The sequence below is a fragment of the Alexandromys fortis genome, unplaced genomic scaffold (genome assembly GCF_014885135.2).
Source record: "Alexandromys fortis isolate MF-2015 unplaced genomic scaffold, M_Fortis_MF-2015_v1.1 scaffold_28, whole genome shotgun sequence".
NCBI classification, from domain to species: Eukaryota; Metazoa; Chordata; class Mammalia; order Rodentia; family Cricetidae; genus Alexandromys; species Alexandromys fortis.
Window position 1 is genome coordinate 15,100,860 of NW_026067901.1, and position 18,638 is coordinate 15,119,497.

Here is an 18,638-nt window from a genome sequence, read left to right on the forward strand (position 1 = left end):
ATACATAATAAATAAATAAATCTTTAAAAAAAAAAAGAATGGATTGGTGAGTGTAATGCTCTTAGATGATGACAAAGACAATAAAAATTAATGCTAGTTTTCTATAAAATGGTGAGGTCACCAGCTTTCCACCAGGCTGGAGACAGCAGTCACAGCTGGGATAGTCTGGAATGTATAGACTCAAAGTCCTGGACCTCATTAGTACACCTCTGTGGCCCATCTGAAATGTGAAGTTTGAGAAAAGGGAAGAAAAGTGTGTTGGTAAATCTCTTCCAGATACACGTGAAAATTCCCCATTGATGACTAGCTCTTTGGGATATATATATTTCTTTTGTTATGTATCTATATGGTAGGATCATATTGGGATATTTTATATGCTGATTATAAGCTGCAAATACTTCAAGTTTATATTTTTTATTTCTGACATTTTACTTTTCCTGACTACTTGAAACTTCTACAAAGGATAAACTTGGAGCACATTTGTTACCCGTACTTCATGTGCATCAAGAGTATGTACTATGCAGGAGATAATGGCTATCATTTTTTTTCCTTTCAAGTCTGTAAACTATATTACTATAGAAAAAGAGGGATAATCCACAGTAAAGGAGTGTTTAGTACAGGGCTAGGAACAGGGCCACAGAGGAATTTTTCCATGTCTGTTTTCTCTATAGAGATATGGTTTAAAATAACCAAGCAGCTTCAGGCCAGATTGCTGATATCTAAAGTGGTCTCCTGGTAGCTCTGATTTAGGAAAAATAGGAAGCAAATGGCATGATTTACGTTCACACCTTCAGAAACTAGTTTTACTGAAGAGTTAACTAAACAACACAGAAAGTGTCTATAAGGAGATTATCTCTGGAAGTAGCTTTTCATACCTTCAGTTAACTGCTAACTTTAATGTTTTGTTCAGTTTATCTCTCATCAGCCACTAAAAACTAAATTCTAAGAACTAGAAGTATGCTAGAAACAAGGGAAGTTTAGATGTGGATGGAATTGTTCTTGGCAGTCCTAAAGATTGGAGGAAGTAGAAAACCAACTGGAACAGAATTGGAGGGATAACACTGAAGGGACATGTTATGACCTGATAGAGTCCCCTGCATAATGTAGTAGGACAGATGTGGCCAGTGGCGCTGCCACACTGGGCTCTCATGAACTTGATGAATTCTGTACCTCAGTTTCCTCATGTGTGAAATGAGAGTTCTAGTCTTGTGAGGATTGAGTTAAAATATTGTAATTGCTGGAACAGGGCCAAACATTAAACACCTAAATAGATGGTGTTTAAACAGACTCATGAGAGAAATGGTATCTGTTGAAGAGGCGTTTCAAGATGACAAGAAGTAGTTTTCTTCAGATCCTGACATTTCTTTTTTAATATAAACATTTAAAAGGATAGCTTTGAGTCATGTGACCATACATAATCAGACTTAGTCCCATGTCTAACTATTTTAGTTATAAGGTATTTTAGAAGTGGGTCAGGAGCCAGGCTTGGTAGCACATGGTTCTTTAATCCCTGCACTCGGGAGGCAGAGGCAGAAGGATCCCTGTGCTCTTGAGTTTGAGGCCAGCTTGATTTTTATATTGAGTTGCAGGATAACCAGGGCGAGAGAGAGAGACCCTGTCTCAACAGCAACAACAAAAACTAAACCAAACAAAAATGTCCTTATCTTAGGGCTAGAGATATGACTCAATAGTTAGCAATACTTGTTGCTGCTATTCCAAAGGACCTGAGTTGGGTTCCCAGTACCTACCTATCTTGGGCAGCTCACAACTGCCTGTAACTCGAGCTGGCCTCCAGGGCACCTTCACATACATAGCATATATTTACTCAGGTATACACACACAAAATAAGTCTTTAAGAAAAATGTGTCACTGGGTGGTGGTGGTATATACCTTTAATCCCAGTACTAGGGAGGCAGAATAAGTTGGATCTCTGAGTTTGAGGCCATGCTGGTCTACAGAGTAAGGTCCAAGACAGCCAGGTCTACACAGAGAAACCCTGTGTGTGTAAGGGCGGGACAGGGGGAAGGACACACACACGTAAAAAAAAGAGGAAAACAGTTTAGGGTTGCTGCTCATCTGCTGTGTATTTGTTTACTTTTGAAGTGTTTCCTCATATTTCTCCTGTGTAGCCAAGTTAACTTGGTGTTTTCCATAGAACTGGACCCAAAGGATTTTACAGGTAGTTTTTTAAGTGTCTTCCAGCTCTGTTTTTAGATTGATGATAATTCTTCTCTCACCCCCTTAGCACTGTCTCTGAATATGTGAGTTCTAGCTTAGTTCTGTAATACCTAATTTTTAAGCCATTTCATCGTCCATGCAAAATGTCTGCTCTGCTCATTACTGTTTGAATGACATACGAATATTATAGCAAGAAACAGCAGTCTCTGCCTTTTAGGAGTTTATGTTTTAAGTTGAAGGAGAGGTAAGACAGTAAACATTTCTTTGCTTTAATTTATTAGACTGTACTGCAGCTGTATTGAGAGTGAGGGAACAAAGTAAGGGAGGAAGGAGGAACAAAGATGAGGGTACGTAGTAGCAGTTTTAAACAAGATACTCAGGAGATCTTGCTAACAGGTAATGCTTGTCCAGAGACTGAAAAGAGGTGAGAAGGACAAGCCATGTGGCTGGCAGGAAGGGGGTGGTGTTAAGTATGGAAGTGAGCATGGTAAGCAGAGCAGAGTGCTGGTGGCCTAGCCCAAAGCAAGGAGATGGCAAATGTAATTAGTTGCCTCTGGGCAGCTCCATTTTAACTTCCTTTAAGGGGACTAAGACACATGCTCTATAGACCACTGTGGGAAAAGTATATTAGGACTAGCTATGTATATTTCATAAACTTTCATAACTTTTTAAAGGTTCATTTTTTTAAAAGTCCTTTGAAGAAGTTTGACTTTGTCTTACTCTTTTCTGGCTCTGAGAAAGGAGACAAGCCCAAGCAAAAGCAAAAGTAAAATCAATTTAGGAGGCTGAAAAGAGGGCTCAGTAGGCAATAAGAGCATATATTGCTCTTACAGAAGACCCAGGATCCATTCCCAGCACCCACTTCTGTTTACTCAACTACCGTCTATAACACTCCAGCTCTAAGATTTCCAACATCCTCTTCTGGGTACACAAGCCCCTGCTCTCAAGTACATACACTGACACATATACATGCACATAACTAAAAATAAATATGGAAAAATCTATTTAAATAAGAGGGTGATATATTAATAGAGATGCAGAAGTGGCAGCTCAGATAACTCTGGAAACCTGGGTTCTGGGTGTACATATACATTTTTATGTATGTATGTATTATATGAATGGTTGGTTAATTTGTTAGTTTCATATTTAATTTTTGAATGTTTTGCCTGTGTGTATGTCTGTGCATTATGTGTGAGCCTGGTGCCTTGAGGGATTAGAAGAGGGTATCAGATCCCCTGCAATGGGAGTTAGAGATAATTGTGAGCTACCATGTTGGTGTTGGGAATCAAACCCAGGTCCTCTCTGCAAGAGTAACAAATGCTTTCTGTGTATATGTGTACTACATATATGCCTCTCCAAGAAGATCAGAACATGGTGTCAGATCTGGAGCTGGAGTTCCACATTTTTGTAAGTCAGTCGCTAAACCCAGGTACTTTTAGCCTCAGAACTACCTTTCTGGATATTCTTTTCAGCTCTTTTTTTTTTTATTGTTCTCTACCATAGGAATAATAGTAATAACTGAATATTAGATGGCAAATGTAAAGCCACATGGAAAATAGAAGCACTAAAACTTCTTGGAACCTCCAAAAGAAAAAAAAGACTAGTAACTGCTAGTCTCTGACCTATTCTGGCCTATATCTAGCACTTAATACCTGGAAGTTGAGGGTAGGTGGTCAAGAGGGGGTATTTGGGACACAATTTTATGTCAAGAGGGGGCCAGATTGGATTTTTATATGGGTGACTAAGGAATCCATAGTAGTAAAGAGTTAAGTGTCCCAGAAGATAGTCATCATAGGCCGTTGTAATTATAGTCAACCTGAAGTGGTTTGCATTTGAGTCTCAGGATAGTTCTGTTTCTCAGTCGGTGAGTGGAGCAGGCATGGGTAGCCCCTAAAAGAACTGCCTCATGAGGTACCTCACTTTAGCAGCCCGTCTAATGAATGGAAATAAAGAGATGAAAGAGGTTTCTGTTACCCTTCCCCACTATAACTGAAGATTAATGAAGAAATATGGTTTTTGTTGCTCGTAATAACATCCTACTATTTACCCGAGTGGAATATTTATCCCAGTTGAGTTTGTGAGGTTTGTTTATCTAATAATGAAGTTTTTTAAAAGACTTTATTGAATGTGTTTGTATATACCTAGTGTTTTGTTGTGTCACAGATGCCTTCCTTCTTTAGACTATTTCCCTGCTTATTTGCATTATCAGAAATGGATAGAATAAGGAAAAAGGAGTGAAATTTAAAGCAGTCTGCTTTATCTGGTCAGTGGGTTATTTAGACTTGATTTTTGTTCGTACCAATCAAATGTATGACTCATGCTTTTCTTTCTTTTCGTTTTGTAGGAGGGCTGTTGGCCTGCTGCTGTGCTGCTGAACAGTATGCAGTCCTTTCGGGAGCAAAGCAGTTACCACGGAAACCAACAGAGCTACCCACAGGAGGTACACAGCTCATCCCGTGTAGAAGAGTTCAGCCCTCGTCAAGCCCAGATGTTCCAGAATTTTGGGGGAGCAAATAGTGGTAGTGGTGGCACTGGCAGCAACAGTAGTGGACGGCGAGGAACAGCAGCTGCTGCTGCAGCGATGGCTAGCGAGACCTCTGGCCATCAAGGCTACCAGGGTTTCAGGAAAGAAGCAGGAGATTTTTACTACATGGCAGGCAACAAAGACCCTGTGGCAGCAGGAACCCCACAGCCTCCTCAGCGAAGGCCTTCTGGTCCTGTGCAGAGCTATGGACCTCCCCAGGGGAGCAGCTTTGGCAATCAGTATGGGAGTGAGGGTCATGTGAGCCAATTTCAAGCACAGCACTCTGCCCTTGGTGGTGTGTCTCATTATCAGCAGGATTACACAGGGCCTTTCTCTCCTGGGAGTGCTCAGTATCAACAGCAGGCCTCCAGCCAACAGCAGCAGCAACAGCAACAGCAGCAGCAACAACAGCAGCAACAACAGCAAGTACAGCAGTTGAGACAACAGCTTTACCAATCCCATCAACCTCTGCCCCAAGCCACTGGACAGCCAGCTTCTGGCTCATCCCATCTACAACCAATGCAGCGGCCCTCCACTCTGCCATCTTCTGCTGGTTATCAGTTAAGAGTGGGTCAGTTTGGCCAACACTACCAGTCTTCTGCTTCCTCCTCTTCCTCTTCCTCCTTTCCTTCACCACAGCGTTTCAGTCAGTCTGGACAAAGCTATGATGGCAGTTACAGTGTGAATGCTGGATCCCAGTATGAAGGTCATAATGTGGGTTCTAATGCACAGGCTTATGGCACACAATCAAATTATAGCTATCAGCCTCAGACTATGAAGAATTTTGAACAGGCAAAGATTCCACCAGGAACCCAGCAGGGGCAGCAGCAGCAGCAGCAGCAGCAGCAACAACAACAACAACAGCCACAACCTCAGCAGCAGCAACAACAGCAGCAACAACAGCAACATGCCCCCCAGCATGTGATGCAGTACACCAATGCTGCCACCAAGCTGCCCCTGCAGACCCAGGTAGGGCAGTACAATCAGCCTGAGGTTCCTGTAAGGTCCCCTATGCAGTTTCACCAGAACTTCAGCCCTATTTCTAACCCTTCTCCAGCTGCTTCTGTGGTTCAATCTCCAAGCTGTAGCTCTACCCCTTCTCCTCTCATGCAGAGTGGTGAGAATCTTCAGTGTGGGCAAGGCAGTGTGCCCATGAGTTCCAGAAACCGAATTTTACAGCTAATGCCCCAACTCAGTCCAACCCCATCAATGATGCCTAGTCCTAATTCTCATGCTGCAGGATTCAAAGGATTTGGATTAGAAGGCGTGCCAGAAAAGCGATTGACAGATCCTGGGTTGAGTAGTTTGAGTGCTCTGAGTACTCAAGTGGCCAATCTTCCTAATACTGTCCAGCACATGTTACTTTCTGATGCCTTGACACCTCAGAAGAAGACTTCCAAGAGGCCTTCATCATCATCTAAGAAAGCAGATAGCTGTACAAACTCAGAAGGCTCTTCACAGCCTGAAGAACAACTAAAGTCCCCTATGGCAGAGTCACTGGATGGAGGTTGCTCCAGTAGTTCAGAAGATCAAGGTGAGAGAGTGAGGCAACTAAGTGGTCAGAGCACTAGCTCAGACACCACCTACAAGTGTGGAGCGTCAGAGAAAGCTGGCTCCTCACCAACACAAGGTGCTCAGAACGAGGCCCCTAGGCTCAGTACCAGTCCTGCAGCTAGGGAAGAAGCTGCCTCTCCAGGTGCTAAGGACACACCGCTGACTGAGGGAAACACAAAAGTCAATGAGAAGACAATTGGGGTGATAGTCTCCCGGGAAGCCATGACAGGTCGGGTAGAAAAATCTGGTGGACAAGATAAAGGATCCCAAGAGGAGGATCCTGCTGCCAGTCAGAGGCCACCTAGCAATAGTGGTACGAAGGAAGCCAGCCACACATCACTTTCACAGCCAGATCCTCCAGGAGGAGGGAACAAAGGAAACAAGAATGGTGATAATAGCTCCAGCCACAATGGAGAGGGGAATGGCCAGAGTAGCCACTCTGCAGTAGGCCCAACTTTCACAGGCAGGACGGAGCCTAGCAAATCTCCTGGAAGTTTGCGCTACAGTTACAAAGAGAGTTTTGGGTCAGCTGTACCACGAAATGTCAGTGGTTTTCCTCAGTATCCTTCAGGACAAGAAAAGGGGGATTTTGCCAGCCATGGGGAACGAAAGGGTAGAAATGAAAAGTTTCCAAGCCTCCTACAGGAAGTACTTCAGGGTTACCACCACCATCCTGACAGAAGGTATCCTAGAAGTGCTCAGGAACATCAAGGGATGACTAGTGCCCTGGAAGGAACTGCAAGGCCCAACATCTTAGTCAGTCAAACCAATGAATTAGCCAGCAGGGGCCTTCTGAACAAGAGCATCGGATCCCTGTTAGAAAATCCCCATTGGGGACCATGGGAAAGGAAGTCAAGCAGCACAGCTCCTGAAATGAAACAGATCAATTTGTCTGACTATCCCATTCCCAGAAAGTTTGAGATAGAACCTCCATCATCAGCCCATGAGCCTGGGGGCTCCCTTTCTGAAAGGAGGTCAGTGATCTGTGATATTTCTCCACTAAGACAGATTGTCAGGGATCCAGGGGCTCACGCATTGGGACACATGGGTGCTGATGCCCGAATTGGGAGGAATGAGCGTCTCAACCCAAGTTTAAGTCAGTCAGTCATTCTTCCAGGTGGGTTGGTGTCCATGGAAACAAAGCTGAAATCCCAGAGTGGGCAGATAAAAGAGGAAGACTTTGAACAGTCCAAATCTCAAGCTAGTTTCAACAAGAAATCTGGAGACCACTGCCATTCTACCAGCATCAAGCATGAGTCTTATCGTGGCAATGTCAGCCCTGGAGCAGCAGCCCATGATTCCATTTCAGACTATGGCCCCCAAGATAGTAGGTCCACACCAATGAGGCGGGTGCCTGGTAGAGTCGGTAGCCGGGAGACTATGAGGGGTCGGTCTTCTTCTCAGTACCACGACTTTGCAGAAAAACTGAAGATGTCTCCAGGCAGGAGCAGAGGTCCAGGGGGAGACCCTCATCATATGAACCCACACATGACTTTTTCAGAGAGGGCCAATAGGAGTTCTTTACATGCTCCCTTTTCTCCCAACTCAGAAAGCCTGGCCTCTGCTTACCACACAAACACCAGGGCTCATGCTTATGGGGACCCTAATACTGGTTTGAATTCCCAGCTCCATTATAAGAGACAGATATACCAACAGCAACAAGAGGAGTATAAAGATTGGACCAGCAGTTCTGCTCAGGGAGTGATTGCTGCTGCACAACATAGGCAAGAAGGGCCACGGAAGAGCCCACGGCAGCAGCAGTTTCTTGACAGAGTACGGAGCCCCCTGAAAAACGACAAAGATGGTATGATGTATGGCCCACCAGTAGGGACATACCATGACCCAAGCACTCAGGAAGCTGGGCGCTGTCTCATGTCTAGTGATGGTTTGCCTACCAAAGGCATGGAATTGAAGCACAGCTCTCAGAAGTTACAAGAGTCTTGTTGGGATCTTTCTCGGCAGACTTCTCCAGCCAAAAGCAGTGGTCCTCCAGGAATGTCTAATCAAAAAAGGTATGGGCCACCCCATGAGACAGATGGACATGTACTAACTGAATCTACACAGTCATCCAAACCTAGTAATGTAATGCTGCGGCTTCCAGGTCAAGAAGATCATTCTTCTCAAAATCCCTTAATCATGCGGAGGCGGGTCCGTTCTTTTATCTCTCCCATTCCCAGTAAGAGACAGTCCCAAGATGTAAAAAACAGTAACAATGATGATAAAGGGCGCCTCCTTCACCCATCCAAGGAAGGTGCTGATAAGGCATACAATTCCTACACCCATCTTTCTCACAGTCAGGATATCAAGTCTATCCCGAAGAGAGATGCCTCCAAGGATCTTCCAAACCCAGACAATAGAAACTGTCCTGCTGTTACCCTTACGAGCCCTGCTAAGACCAAAATACTGCCCCCACGGAAGGGACGGGGATTGAAATTGGAAGCTATAGTTCAGAAGATCACATCCCCAAATATTAGGAGGAGTGCATCCACAAATAATGCTGAGGCTGGGGGAGACACAGTCACATTGGATGATATTCTGTCTCTGAAGACTGGTCCTCCTGAAGGTGGGGCTGTGGTTACTCAAGAGACGGAGATGGAGAAGAGAAAAGGCGAGGTTACTGACCTCGTCAGTACAACTAACCAGGAATCAAATGTTGAAAAGCCTCTCCCAGGGCCTTCTGAAGACTGGCGTGGCAGTGGGGATGATAAAGTGAAGACGGAGGTACATGCAGACACAGCTCCTACTGGAAAGGAACCTTCTGGTACTATGACATCCACAGCTTCACAGAAGCCTGGTGGTAACCAAGGGAGACCAGATGGTTCCCTGGGTGGGGCAGCACCACTAATCTTTCCTGACTCAAAGAATGTAGCTCCAGTGGGCATTTTGGCTCCTGAGGCAAAACCCAAGGCTGAAGAGAAAGAGAATGAAACCGTCATGATTTCACCCAAACAAGAAAGTTTCCCCCCAAAAGGGTATTTCCCATCAGGAAAGAAAAAGGGGAGACCCATTGGTAGTGTGAATAAGCAAAAGAAGCAGCAGCAGCCACCACCTCCACCCACTCAACCTCCACAGATACCAGAAGGTTCTGCAGATGGAGAGCCAAAGCCAAAAAAGCAGAGGCAAAGGAGGGAGAGAAGGAAGCCTGGGGCCCAGCCAAGGAAGCGGAAAACCAAACAAGCAGTTCCCATCGTAGAACCTCAAGAACCAGAGATCAAACTAAAGTATGCTACCCAGCCTCTAGATAAAGCTGATGCCAAGAACAAATCTTTTTTCCCTTATATCCATGTAGTAAATAAGTGTGAACTTGGAGCTGTTTGTACAATCATCAATGCTGAAGAAGAAGAACAGACCAAATTGGTGAGGAGCAGGAAGGGTCAGAGATCTCTGACCCCTCCCCCCAGCAGCACGGAAAGCAAGGTGCTCCCAGCTTCATCCTTTATGCTACAGGGGCCTGTGGTAACAGAATCTTCAGTTATGGGACACCTAGTTTGTTGTCTGTGTGGCAAGTGGGCCAGTTACCGGAACATGGGTGATCTTTTTGGACCCTTTTATCCCCAGGATTATGCAGCCACTCTTCCGAAGAATCCACCTCCAAAGAGGTCCACAGAAATGCAGAGCAAGGTCAAGGTTCGGCACAAAAGTGCTTCTAATGGTTCTAAAACAGACACTGAGGAGGAGGAGGAGCAGCAGCAGCAGAAGGAGCAGAGGAGCCTGGCTGCTCATCCTAGGTTCAAGCGGCGCCACCGCTCAGAAGACTGTGGTGGAGGCCCTCGGTCCCTGTCCAGGGGACTCCCTTGTAAAAAAGCAGCCACTGAGGGCAGCAGTGAAAAGGCTGTTTTGGACACAAAGCCCTCTGTACCTACCACTTCGGAAGGTGGTCCTGAGCTGGAGTTACAAATTCCTGAACTACCTCTTGACAGCAACGAATTTTGGGTCCATGAGGGTTGTATTCTCTGGGCCAATGGAATCTACCTGGTCTGTGGCAGGCTCTATGGCCTGCAGGAAGCGCTGGAAATCGCCAGAGAGATGGTGAGTAGGAAAAACTCATTACAAGCTTGGGTTCTGGTTACTTCACTTCGGCTTTGTTTCTTATACCTTAGTCTTTATTTTTATGGATTATTAGTTCTTTCCTTGACCCAAATGATAAACAGAAAAGGAAAGTATTTTGGAAAGGAGTAACTTACATTTTCATCAGTAATGTCTCTGTAGATTGTAAACTTACGTTTTTGCCTATATAGCTTGAGGAAACAAGGGTCCCTGTTTTATCCCTTTTCAACCTTGATCCCTGCTTGTTGGGGGTGGGGGGTTATTCACTTTCAGCAGTACAGCTTTCATAAGTATGTCAATTAGTTTCTGAGTAATATTTTACTGCCGTTTATTTGGTTAATTTCTATAAACCATTTTTCAACATGTGGTACTCACAAATCACGCTATGATTATATTTCCTTTTTTTTTTTAAAAAAAAGTATTTTATTGCGTTAGATTTTGTTCAATTTTATTGATTTGGTGAAGGGTCTACTCTGTAACCCAGTCTGACCTCGAACTCACAATGCTTTTGTTTCAGCCTTCCAAGATCTGGGATTGCAGGTGTGAACTACCACACCCGACGTTTGCTCTAGTTACTAATTCATTTTCATTGCTACTGCTGCTTTTTGTTTTGTTTTTTCGAGATGGGGTCTCTCTCTCTCTCTCTTTCTCTTTCTGTGTAGTCCTGGCTGTTCTGGAACTAGCTCTGTAGTTCAGGCTGGTCTCAAACTCAACCAAAATGTTTGGTTGCTCATGACTGTTAAAAAGATGCTAAAAATGATTATTTAGAAGTTTCTGTTATAGTATGGACAAAACATTCACTGTGTAGACCTTGACATCTTCCCACTTGTTATCAATATAGTACCTATTCCCCTAGGAAGAACAGTTCTTCTAATTAAGTTGGTTTGAGTTAGGGAATTTTACTTCTTATCTCAGACTTTCAGCTAGTGCTCCCATTTTCTAGCCCTACCTCACATACAAGGACCTGGGCCTTCCTAGGTTCTGTGTTACAAGGTCATTTGTCTTTCTAGTTGTTCCTCTTTTTTTTTTTTTTTCCTTCCAGACAGGGTATATCTGTGTAACAACCCTGGCTATCGTGGAACTCACCCTGTAGATCAGGCTAGCCTGGAACTCACAGAGATCTGCTTGCCTCTGCCTCTCTAGTTTTGGGATTAAAAGTGTTGGCTAGCATGCCTGGCTAATTGTTTTCTTTTATACTTTACTCTTTGCTTCCTTTGAACTCACTGGATCATTTACTTCTTAATCCAATTTCCAGCTTTCAGAATTTGTATGTTTTCTTACTTCACATCCTCATTAGCCTCATGTCTTAGTTAGGGTTTTTACTGCTGTGATAAAACACCATAACCAAAAATAACTTGGGGAGGAAAGGATTTATTTTATCTTAGAATTGATAGTCCATCATCCAGGGAAGTCAGAGCAGGAACCAGGAGGTGGGAACTGATGTAGAGGCTGCTTACTGGCTTGCTCAGCATATTTGCTTATAATTCATGACCACTGGCTCGGTGGCATCACCTGCATTGGGTCTGACCCTACCACATCAATAACTAATTTAAAAATACACCAGAGACTTGTCTGAAGGCAAATCTGGTAAAGGCATTTTATCAATTTAGGTTATCTTCCCAAATGACTCTACCTATGTCAAGTTGACAAATCTAGCAGTATACCTGGGAATTTACACACTTCCCTTTGTGGCAAGAGACCATGTGCGTAAACATATTTCAGCCTACTATTATTTAATCAGATTATTGGTCACCACCAATAATCAGGCTCAATCCCTTACTCTGTGTCTAAATTTGTAGTCAGTGTTACAGAAAGTAAGAGACTTTATAAATGATGGAGCTACCTTAAATCACAATTAGCTCCTTCCTCTGAAGTGTGACCAGTGAATAGCATTTAAGTGAAAACATTAAAATTGCTACTCAAAATGTTAGCCTACTACTTGTCAGATTTGATCCTAAAATAAAATCTGGAATGTTATAATTGGAACAGATAAAATAAATGTGATAATCTTTTCTAATCCTCCTCCTTTCACAGTTTAGTGATTGAATGGTTAAAAAAACAAAAACAAAACGACAATGACAACAACAAAAATCCCCGATCATTTGAGAGCCCTTGAGATGGTTCAGCAGGTAATGGTGATTGGTGCCAAACCTGAGTTCAATCCCTGGGACTTAGGTGATGGAAATACTTCTTTTTGTTTTTTAGAACTGGAGTTGTTGATAACAACTGTTTCAGAAGTGCTTTAATTTTATTCTTTAAAGGATAGAAATTTGAAATGCTTCATTTAAGGAGGATGATGTAAAGGTCATTTGACTCAGTGCTTCTTTGTAGTAGATTTGAGCTGGAGCTGTTTTTAGGTTTGACGTGCCTCTGCCATAGTTCCATCAAGGCTGCACATGTCATTCTCTGACACACCAGCAGCTCACCTCTCTTCAGTCTCTGCAGCTTTCAGCTCATTTCCCAACTCTTCTACTCTTCTGTTTATTTTACATCTCACCTTAAGATGAGAATGCTAGCTTTGTATTTTAAACTTAACTTTTCAGAACACTTGAACATCTGTATTCTTGGTCAACTACTCAGTAAAATGGGAAAAGGAAGAGAAAGTAATGGCATTTTATTATACTTAAAGTCAGGTTAATTGGCTTTCATGTTAATGCTATGTAGCATAGGCTGTCCTTGAATTCCTTTTCCTCCTGCTTCAGTTTCCCAACTGCAGGGATTTTAATTAACATTCATTGTCACAACTGACTGACTTTGTTTTGGCAGAAGCAGGTGGATCTTTGTGAGTTTGAGGCTAGCCCCATCTACATAGTGAGTTCCAGTCCTATCATGGTAGCAAGACACTGTCTCAAAAAACAAAGACACATGGCTGGGTGTGGTGGTGCATGCCTTAAATCCCAGTACTCAGGAGTCAGAGGCAGGAGGATCTTTATGAGTTTGAGGCCAGCCTCATCTGCAATGTGAGTTCCTGGACAGCTAGGGCTGTTACACAGAGAAAGTCTGTCTTGGAAAACAACAAAACAAAACAAAAATTCGATAAAGCCATTAATCTCTGTATATAAGAAAGTTCAAGGAACTCTGTGGTGGTGAATTTAAATTTTCAGCTTGACCTCATCTATAATCTCTTAGGATGCACTGCTCTGAGTGTTTCTGTGAGGAGTTTTCAGTGAGGTTTAAGTCAAGAAGATCTATCAAAGGATGAATAGAGTCTGCCTAGTAATGAAGTTGTTTAACCCAGGGACTTGTACATGCTATTCAAGTATCTACCACTGAGCTATATCCATAGTCTATAATGGATTTTTTTGTTTTGTTTTTTGAAGCAGATCTTTCTACATAGCCCTGGCTGTCTAAATAGTAGACCAGGTGGGCCTCAAACTCACAGAATCCACTTGCCTCTACCTCCTCAATGCTAGGAATAAAGGTGCCCCCCCCCCTTTTTAAGTAAACCTTTTCAAAATACTAGTATTATAATGGAGATTCAAACTGTTGAGTGTGTGCTATAATCAGGGCAAATACCTCTCTACCTATGTCTAATCCCTACTCAGTTAATGAAGTGTGAACTCTAGAGAGCGCCAGTGTGCTTTAAGGTAATCCTAATGGCTTTCAATTGATGGACATCTCCATACACCTAGACAGATTTATAAACATAGGAACTATGTGGCCAGGTTTGTGTAATGAAGAAGCTCAAGAAAGGAAGGAAGAAGTGAGTGGCAAGTAGAGGAGTTAGAAAGAATGTGGTTGATGCCATCTGAATATGAAGGAGAAAAGAAAATCAGAGGGGATAGACTCAAAATGTTTTAGGATTTATACTGGACAGATTTTATACTAGCTAGATAGGGCAGCTAAAGGTAAGTGCAGGGGCCTAGGTATAGCTGCTAAGGTTCTAGCTTTTTGAGCAAGTGGCTGGGGTGGACAACAGGGCACATGGAAGTACACCAGTAATGGAAAAGAGGAGAAAAGTTTATAATTGATGTGTTGTGAACAGAAGAAAAACTAGGGCTGGAAAGATGGCTCAGTGGTTAAGAGCATTGCCTGCTCTTCCAGAGGTCCTGAGTTCAATTCCCAGCCACCACATGGTGGCTCACAACCATCTGTAATGGGATTTGGTGCCCTCTTCTGGCCTGCAGGCAGACACACAGACAGAATATTGTATACATAATAAATAAATAAATATTTTAAAAAAAGAAAAACTAGATATGGAAGCATTTTAGTTCAAAAGACCTGATTAAGTCAGCAGTAGGCTTTAGTATAGAGTTTTTAAATAAGGACTGATTATTTTTATTTAGCTTTTGAAATAAATGTAAAAATAGTAAACTTGAAAAATTAAAATTATCTTTGAAGAGAAGGGAGATGTTATAGACTACTGGGGAGTTCAGAGAAGCAAGAGTTGTCTTTTCTACCACATAGGTCCCAGGGATTGAATTTAGGCCATCAGGCTTGACAGTTAGTGCCTTTATCACCAAGCCATCTCACCACCACCAAAATGTAAATTTCTATTTTTTATTTTATTTTATTTTTTATTTTTGGATTTTTTTTGTTTGTTTGTTTTTTTGTTTTTCGAGACAGGGTTTCTCTGTGGCTTTGGAGCCTGTCGCTCTGTAGACCAGGCTGGTCTCGAACTCACAGAGATCCGCCTGCCTCTGCCTCCCGAGTGCTGGGATTAAAGGCGTGCGCCACTACCGCCCGGCTATTTTTGGATTTTTTGAGACAGGGTTTCTACATAGCTTTTGGTTCCTGTCCTGGAACTAGCTCTTGTAGACCAGGCTGGCCTTGAACTCACAGAGATGCGCCTGCCTCTGCCTCCCGAGTGCTGGGATTAAAGGCATGCGCCACCACTGCCCGGCAAATGTAAATTTTTAAATCCAAGCCAAGTAAAATAGGAAATCATAAGGTATGGCTAAAGAAAGTCCCCACAGAGAAAAGCCTTGAAAAGAGAGCAAAGAACTTGTTATTCTTACTATCTCATAAGCTACATTATGATGTAATTGGAAGAGGGGATAGGAAGGGCAATTTACTATTTTCCAGCTGAGCTTTGTGTCACATACTCTGTACTTGGGAGGAGGATCAAGAATTCTAGGTCATGCTTGGGTACATAGCCGGCTTGAAGTTAGTGTTGGCAGCAAGATAACAGCAAGATATGACTGTTGGGGGTTTCTTTGTAATCCTCACAAGATAGTTCACAGCATAGTATTAGGAAACTAACATTATACTTGGCTGTGGTGAGAACTGAGGTGACGCAGTCATTTTACTGGCCTAAAGACCCTTCCCTGTTTTCAGTAGCAGCTGTTTCCCAGAATTCCTAGAATGCACTTAAGGCCTTTGAACGTCCAATTGGAACGACTTTACTGTTTAGTCAAATGGATTTTGAAGTGGGAACTGAAGCTATGGATGCATGTTTTCTCTAACGGCCTGGCAAAGTTTCGCTTACAGGGAACAGGAGATACAGGAAAATACAAAGAAGACAGGATTGCATCTGATACAGTGATGGCCTGGGGTCACATTACTCCTGATTCATGAAATAAGCCAGGCTTGGTAGATTTATTTGGGCTGTAGACACTTAGAATCTGATGCTTAATTAGAAAAATGTTGGCACATACTGTCAAGAAATGAATAAAGAGAACTTACAAACTCCCCCATAGTTGGTGCAAATGAACAAAGTTCCAAATCAACTTGAATCTCAAAAGATAGAAATCCCTTGGATAGAAGTGGGATCCACCACTACCAGCATTTCATTGAAAAAAAATTTTTTTGGTTCAGTTGTCAGGCCTCTGTTTTTAGTAAAAGTTACTTTATACAAAAATAAAATTTTAAAACATTTTTGCATTTTTTATTGATATTTATTGAGCTCTACATTTTTCTCTGCTCCCCTCCCTGTCTCTCCTCCCCCCTTCAACCCTCCCCCAAGGTCCCCATGCTCCCAATTTACTCAGGAGATCTTGTCTTTTTATACTTTCTACTTCCCATGTAGATTAGATCTATGTAAGTCTCTCTTAGTTTCTGCATTGTTGTCTAAGTTCTCTAGGATTGTGGTTTGTAGGCTGGCTTTCTTTGCTCTATGTTTAATAACCACCTATGAGTGAGTACGTGTGATAATTGTCTTGCTGTGTCTGAGTTACCTCACTCAAAGTAATGTTTTCTAGCTCCATCCATTTTCTTGCAAAATTCAAGCCGTCATTTTTTTCTGCTGCGTAGTACTCCATTGTGTAAATATACCACATTTTCCTTATCCATTCTTCCATCGAGGGGCATTTAAGTTGTTTTCAGGTTCTGGCCATGACAAACAATGCTGCTGTGAACATAGTTGAGCACATGTTCTTGTGGCACGATTGAGCATTTTTTGGATATATATCCAAAAGTGGTGTTACTGGGTCTTGAGGAAGGTTGTAATTGTAGCCTCATAAAAAGAGTTTGGCAGTGTTCTTTCTGTTTCTGTTGTATGGAATAATTTGAGGAGTATTGGTATTATTCTTTGAAAGTCTTGTAGAATTCTGAGCTGAAACCATCTGGTTCTGGGCTTTTTTTGGTTGGGAGACTTTTGATGACTTTCTATTTCTTCAGCAGTTATAGGTCTGTTTAATTTGCTTATCTGGTCTTGATTTAATTTTGGTAAGTAATATTTATACAGAAAGTTGTCCATTTACTTTAAGTTTTCCAATTTTGTAGAGTACAGGTTTTCAAAATATAACCTGATGATCCTCTGTATTTCCTCAGTGTCTTGTTATGTCCCCCTTTTCATTTCTGATTTTGTTAATTTGGATATTCTCTCTCTGCTTTTTGATTAGTTTGGATAAAGGTTTGCCTATTTTGTTGATTTTCTTGAAGAACCAACTTTTTGTCTCATTGATTCTTTGTATTGTTTTCTTTGTTTCTATTTTTTTGATTTCAGCTCTCAATTTGATTATTTCCTCCTGTCTAGTTCTCTTAGGTGAGTTTGCTTCTTTTTGTTCTAAAGTTTTCAAATATTCTGTTAATTCACTAGTGTGAGATGTTCCCAGCTTATTTATGTAGGCAGTTAGTGCTATGAACTTGCCTCTTAACACTGCTTTCATTTTGTCCCATAAATTTGGGTATGTTGTGTGGTCATTTTCATTGAGTTTTAGGAAGTCTTTAATTTCCCCCTTTATTTCTTCCTTGACCCATTGATGATTCAGGTGAGCATTGTTTAATTTTCTTTTTTTAAAAATATTTATTTATTTATTATGTATACAATATTCTGTCTGTGTGTATGCCTGTAGGCCAGAAGAGGGCACCAAATCCCATTACAGATGGTTGTGAGCCACCATGTGGTTGCTGGGAATTGAACTCGAGACCTTTGGAAGATCAGGCAATGCTCTTAACCTCTGAGCCATCTCTCCAGCCCCTGCATTGTTTAATTTTCATATGTTTGTGGGTTTTCTGGAATTAGTATTGCTGTTGACTTCTAGTTTAATTTTTTTTTAATTTTTTAATTAATTTTTTATTGCCTTATAAATAATACCATTCAAAATTTCCTCTTCCTCTCCTCCTCCCATTTCTCTCCCCCTCCCCCCTCCCCCTCCAGTCCTAAGAGAGGGCAGGGTACCCTGCCCTGTGGGAAGTCCAAGGCCCTTCCCCCCTCCATCAGGCTTAGGAAGGTGCACATCCAAATAGACTAGGATCCCAAAAAGCCAGTACATGCAGTAAAGACAAGTCCCAGTGCCATTATCATTGGCCTCTCAGTCTGCCCCAATTGTCAGCCACATTCAGAGGGTCCAGTTTGATCCCATGCTCCTTCAGTCCCAGTCCAGCTGGCTTTCCTGAGCTCCCATTAGAGCAGGCACAGTGTCTCAGTGGGTGGACTGGGGTTACCCTTGCGGTCCTGACTTCCTTGCTCATATTTTCCCTCCTTCTGCTCTTCAACTGGACCTTGGGAGCTCAGTCCAGTGCTCCAATGTAGGTCTCTGTCTCTATCTCCGTCGCCAGGCGAAGGTTCTATCCTGAGTGAGGTAACCCAGACCCAAAAATATGAATATGGTATGTACTCATTAGTGGATTCTAGCCATAAACAAAGGACAAGTTTGCGATCCTAGAAAAGCTAAGTAATAAGGTGAACCCAAAGAAAAACATATATAGATTCTCCTGGAAATTGGAAGCGGACAAGATCGCCAGGCAAAAGTTGGTAGCATGGGGGTGGGGTGGGGTGAAGGGAGAAGGGGAGAGCTTGGGGGAGTAGTGGGATGGTTGAGATGGAGGAAGGATGGATATGGGAGCAGGGAAGAACAACATACCTTAATTAAGGGAGTCATTTTTGTGTTGGCAAGAGGCTTGGCTCTAGAGGGGTTTCCAGGTTTCCACGGGGATGTCCCCAGCTAGGACC

At 42.6% G+C, this 18,638-nt stretch overlaps 1 protein-coding gene across 6 annotated transcripts in view; it reads left to right on the plus strand.

Moving 5' to 3' along the window:
- Nucleotides 1–18,638, plus strand: part of Tcf20 (transcription factor 20) — a 160,141-nt gene that overhangs the window by 106,082 nt on the left and 35,421 nt on the right. For 3 of the 6 annotated variants that reach the window (XM_050128155.1, XM_050128148.1, XM_050128165.1), the window contains exon 2: nt 4,523–10,285. In XM_050128155.1, coding sequence (XP_049984112.1) covers nt 4,559–10,285 — 5,727 coding nt within the window. In that variant the 5' untranslated portion in view covers nt 4,523–4,558. Of the gene's footprint in view, nt 1–24; nt 3,586–4,522; nt 10,286–18,638 lie in introns of those variants that run through there. The other 3 variants (XM_050128125.1, XM_050128132.1, XM_050128140.1) reach the window with 2 other exon arrangements.